At 44.4% G+C, this 5,000-nt stretch overlaps 1 protein-coding gene across 1 annotated transcript in view; it reads left to right on the forward strand.

Moving 5' to 3' along the window:
* adck1 (aarF domain containing kinase 1) overlaps positions 1-5,000 on the forward strand; it is a 221,355-nt gene that overhangs the window by 119,159 nt on the left and 97,196 nt on the right. Inside the window, exon 7 of the mRNA XM_063183682.1 lies at positions 2,523-2,681. Coding sequence (XP_063039752.1) covers positions 2,523-2,681 — 159 coding nt within the window. The remainder of the gene's footprint in view (positions 1-2,522; positions 2,682-5,000) is intronic.

Consider the following 5,000-nt stretch of genomic DNA (forward strand, 5'->3'; position numbering starts at 1 on the left):
TGCACTATTTTTGTGTATTTGTGATATCACCCTCTTTGCATTTTAGCTGGCGTACTGCAGTAGCCCATTCTAAATGTGGAGGATATTTTCCCCCCGTAGTTTGGTAGGGGCGCGTTATGCGAGATCAGTTGAGCAGAGAATGCATGATACATCGGGAATGCGTTGGAGGAAAACTAATATGATTTTCGAAAACGACCGCAATAAAGAAATATATAGACGAGCATTCCTGGAAACTAACTATTTCATCTGCCTGGTGCCACCTGTGGCATGGGCTTGCGTCTTTTCTGTTCAGGCAGAGGTGAGATGCAGCGCACGAGTTCAATGAGATTTAATCGCTATGGAAATGACTTTTGTTCCTCGATCGAATTGGGAGTTTAGCGCACATTGACCTATATTTGTTTTAGGTCTTGTCATGTAGCCAGGGCCGGCCCTAACCAATTTGGCGCCCTAGGCAAGAATTTAGATGGCGCCCCTTGCATCGGAAAAAAATACACTGCTAGAGTACTATACTCAAGAAGTCAAATAGCTTTGTTTTGTTATTGTTTTTATTTAAGAATTTGTGGAAAATGTGGAATAGCAATAGGCCCACTTGATGCTGCTGTGTCACCAGGCTGGGTTGCAGAGGTGGAGGTACCTGTAAGTGGAGGCCCACTTGATGCTGCTGTGTCACCAGGCTGGGTTGCAAGGGTGGAGGTATCTGGAGGCCCACTTGATGCTGCTGTGTCACCAGGCTGGGTTGCAAGGGTGGAGGTAGCTGGAGGCCCAGTTGATGCTGCTGTGTCACCAGGCTGGGTTGCAGGGGTGGAGGTAGCTGGGGAGCTTGATGCTGCTGCATCACTGGTGCTGGTAGAAGAGGTGGAAGAGGTGGATGCAACAGGAGGATTGTCAAGGGTAAGATGGAGGAATCTAAACATAGCATCTGGAAAGAAGAGAAGTAAACACTATTCAAGCAAATTATGTGAAACAACAAATAAAAGGATAACACAAAAAGAACATGAAATGACAAATAAAAAAACTGTTTTGTCCAACATATTAACAATAGCTAAAATGCTTGTTATACTAGTAATTTTATATTGGTAGGCCTACTGTATATTAGTAGGCCAGGCCTTATGATATCAATGTTATTGTAATTACAGTGGAATGCAAATAGCCTACCCTAATCAAGAAAGCTTACAAAGAAATAATCAACAATAAACTTAAGTATTATTAAGATAACTTATATAATTATTGCCTATAGGAATGTACACAGAAGGAAAGTTTAACAATATAATATGAACAGCAGGCTTACAACCATAGCCCAATGTAGACACTAAATAGCATTTTGATTAACATATAGAAATAGTTAAGCTAACCAGATGTCAAAATACATGGTAGGCCTACCCTACTACTACTAAACAGCAACAACACTTGGTGGATAAAAAATGGACAGAGGAAGATAACTACTTATTTCCATTGGGCCCTCTATGAAAGTCAGTCAGGTATTGTTACTAGAAAAGTCTCCCTGCTTTCGTAAACAGATGCCGTTAGCACTAGCTAGCAGTAGGCTAGTAGTTATTGATTAGCGATATGATGTGCTAATAGTTTGCCGTTCTCAATTAATATTCCTTGTGTAACAGGAAACATAATCATCATGCCATCAACTTTACTGTACATACCTCGGTCTTTGCTGCGTTTCTCCTCTTCTTCTTTCCTTCTTTCCTTCTTTCCTTCCCCTGGGCACCGGACAGTTTATGACGTTTGAACATTGTACAATTTGACCTGACGTTTCAGCTTTGCTGGTTGATATGACGCATTTACAATAACAACAAACAAAAAACGGCCAACTCCCCAAGCTGCAGGTTAAGTCTGATTAGGCAGAGGGAGGTTGTGGAGAGGCAGGGATACTCTTGAATAATATAGAATCATCGTCATTGTTATCATTATTGGTATTTCTTCACGGTAAAATGAATAGAAAATAAAACATGATACCACCTTTCAAAATAGAGGATATATTTTCCCTCCCCAATTTCTGGCGCTGTGGCGCCCCCTCATGGCCAGCGCCCTTAGCAAAAAGTTAAGCTGCCTAATGGGCGGGCCGGCCCTGCATGTAGCCTAAATCGCTCTCCCCCTCCCTCCCTCCGTGACTGAAGTGGCTCTGCTGGAGAGCACGTTCAGCAGTCTCTCTCTCTCTCTCTCTCTCTCTCTCTCTCTCTCTCTCTCGTTAACCTGTCCACAGTTGGTCTTTATTTACTTTCATCCCTGGCACTATATTGCAACAGCTCATTCTTACATATATTTTAATATTTCAACAGTGTTTCTATTATTTTTTTTTATTTTTATTATTTTTTTTTTATTTTTTTTTTTACTTATTTTATTTTATTTATTTATTTATTTTTTTTTGGGGGGGGGGTCTGGCCCGCGGCCTCGCTTGCTCTACATTATTTGGCCCTTGGGAAAAGTTAATTGGAGACCACTGCTGTACTTGTTGTATCCCTTTAGTTGCTACTGCATACGGTTCATTGGCTGCTTTTGTTGACCTCTAGTTGCTGATCCACGCGGTCCATTGGCTATTCCCAGACTTTGCCTTCATGTGGTTGGTTGAGGAGGCCAAGAAGAACATGCCCCTGGAGCTGGACTTCCTGAACGAGGGCCGCAACGCAGACAAGGTGGCAGCCATGCTCAAGCACTTTGACTTCCTCAAGGTTGGTACAGTGTTGGTGCGCACGCACGCACGCACGCACGCACGCACGCACGCACGCACGCACGCACGCACGCACGCACGCACGCACACGACACACACACACACACACACACACACACACACACACACACACACACACACACACACACACACACACACACACACACACACACACACACACACACACACACACACACACACAAACACACACAGCAATGACTCATTCCACTCAAAGGCTAATCTTGCCCCAGAAATACAATCTCTACTCACACACGTATGCTTTTATACACACACACACACACACACACACACACACACACACACACACACAGAAAGTGCATTAGAACATTTTCTGCGGGGTCGGCCTGAGCTGATCGTTAAGTCTTTTGGTACTGGATGCTTGAGGGCTTTTCTTGCTTCCCAGCCGGGTTTTTGATAAGAGATGCTATCTGGATGACGTATGGCATCTTAAGGAAATTAGAATAGCCAGATCAATAGTATTTATGCCTAATCCCTCCTCCCAGACTTCCTCTGAGTCGGACCCGTCTGACTCAGACCCACCCGCTCCTGTGCCAGAACTTAGTTCTGCAGAGAGAATAATCACTTAAGTCTCATACTGTGTATACTGTGTGTTGTTGTGGCGTGTGTGTGTGTGTGTGTGCGTGCGCGTGCGCGTGCGTGTGCGTGTGCGTGCGTGCGTGTGCGTGTGTGTGCTTATGCGGGTGTGACTGACTGTGTTTATTTTATCTCTGTTTTGTGTCTGGGTGGTCTGGTCAATGCAAGAGCACTTAAAGTACCGGTATCTGGGAATTAGGTCAGGGCTTTTAAAGCCAGTGTTCTTCCTGCTGTACACTTTTTATTAGCAGCGGAACTGTGTGACATCACACGATTCTACTGGTAAAAATAGACATTTAGTAAAGAAAAGACACTCTCCCTTTCTTTATAGCACTCTTACGGTGTCTGTTGAATCTACGTTGTATTCTGCTATCGGTTCATGTGTTCATCAGGTTCAATAGGGATGCACCTACCGGTATCGGTACTCCATATCGGCAAGTACAGACAAATAATGTACTCGTATCGGTATTGAAAAGTGATCAGGTAATCAAAAACTTGCGCACAATACTTCAGCAAATACAAACCTTGGATTGGATGTAAGATTACGGACAGGTAAAGACAGCCATGCCAACCGTTCCCAGACGAGACACCATGTGTAGCTAGTTGGCATGATGCCACACATTATGTGATTGTAATGACCATGTAGAGGCCTCTTGGTATTTACGGTACACTATCACTAAACCTTCATCATTGCAGTCTCACCGTAGGTACAATCACTCTGAATGGCTCACATTTTGCTTAAATGGCACGCTGGAAAAATGCCTCTTTTATAACTGAGACCTGCACTCAGTGCCGCCGACAGCATTGTGCCGGGCCCGGGAAAGAGTAATCTGAAAGGCCCACCCACCCAAACCATACCATGTGATGAGAATTCAATTCTGGGGGCCCCCCCTCTGCCTGTGCCTGGGACGACTGACCCCTTCTGTACCTCCTCCTCTGCCGGCTGCCCTGCATGTACTGTAAAGTATGTGGGGTTTGAAAGTATGTTGTTTGTGGTGCGTTATGTAAGCTTTAATTACCAAAGACAATGGAACAAATCAGATGGGGAATCGCAGGCCCCCTGGAGTTCTGCACTGTATGATATCACTGTTCTTATGTGTTCCAGCACCACTGGAGATGATGCAGATGGGTAATGATAGGGTGTGTGTGTGTGTGTGTGTGTGTGTGTGTGTGTGTGTGTGTGTGTGCGTGCGTGCGTGCGTGCGTGCGTGCGTGCGTGCGTGTGCGTGTGTGCGTGTGTGTGTGTGTGTATGTGCCTGAGTGTGTGCGTGCGTGTGTGTTTGTGTGTGTGTGTGTGTGTGTGTGTGCATGTGCATTGTGCGTGCGCGTGTGCGTGTTCGATTGTTCCAACCAAAGTGTCTGTGCCTGAAATTACATTGTTTCAAATCAGTTTGTGATGGCACTTGCTGACTCCCAGTGGAGCTTGCCAAAAGAAACAGGAAGAAGGACTAAAATCAAAAGCATAAATAAATGGACACACAGAACCAGGCTGAATCTAAGAAGCAAATAACAAACAATACACCAGCATTAGGGCTGAATATGATGCCATTGTACTCTACATGTAGCAGAAAGAGAGGGAAAAAACGATATCCACATTGATGCTTTAATTTAAAAAAAAAAAACATAACTGATTGACATAATAGTAATATAACTGTCGTCGTCGCTGGCATCATCATGGCCATCATCATCATCATCATCATCATCG

The sequence above is a fragment of the Engraulis encrasicolus genome, chromosome 19, assembly GCF_034702125.1.
Source record: "Engraulis encrasicolus isolate BLACKSEA-1 chromosome 19, IST_EnEncr_1.0, whole genome shotgun sequence".
Lineage (NCBI taxonomy): Eukaryota > Metazoa > Chordata > Actinopteri > Clupeiformes > Engraulidae > Engraulis > Engraulis encrasicolus.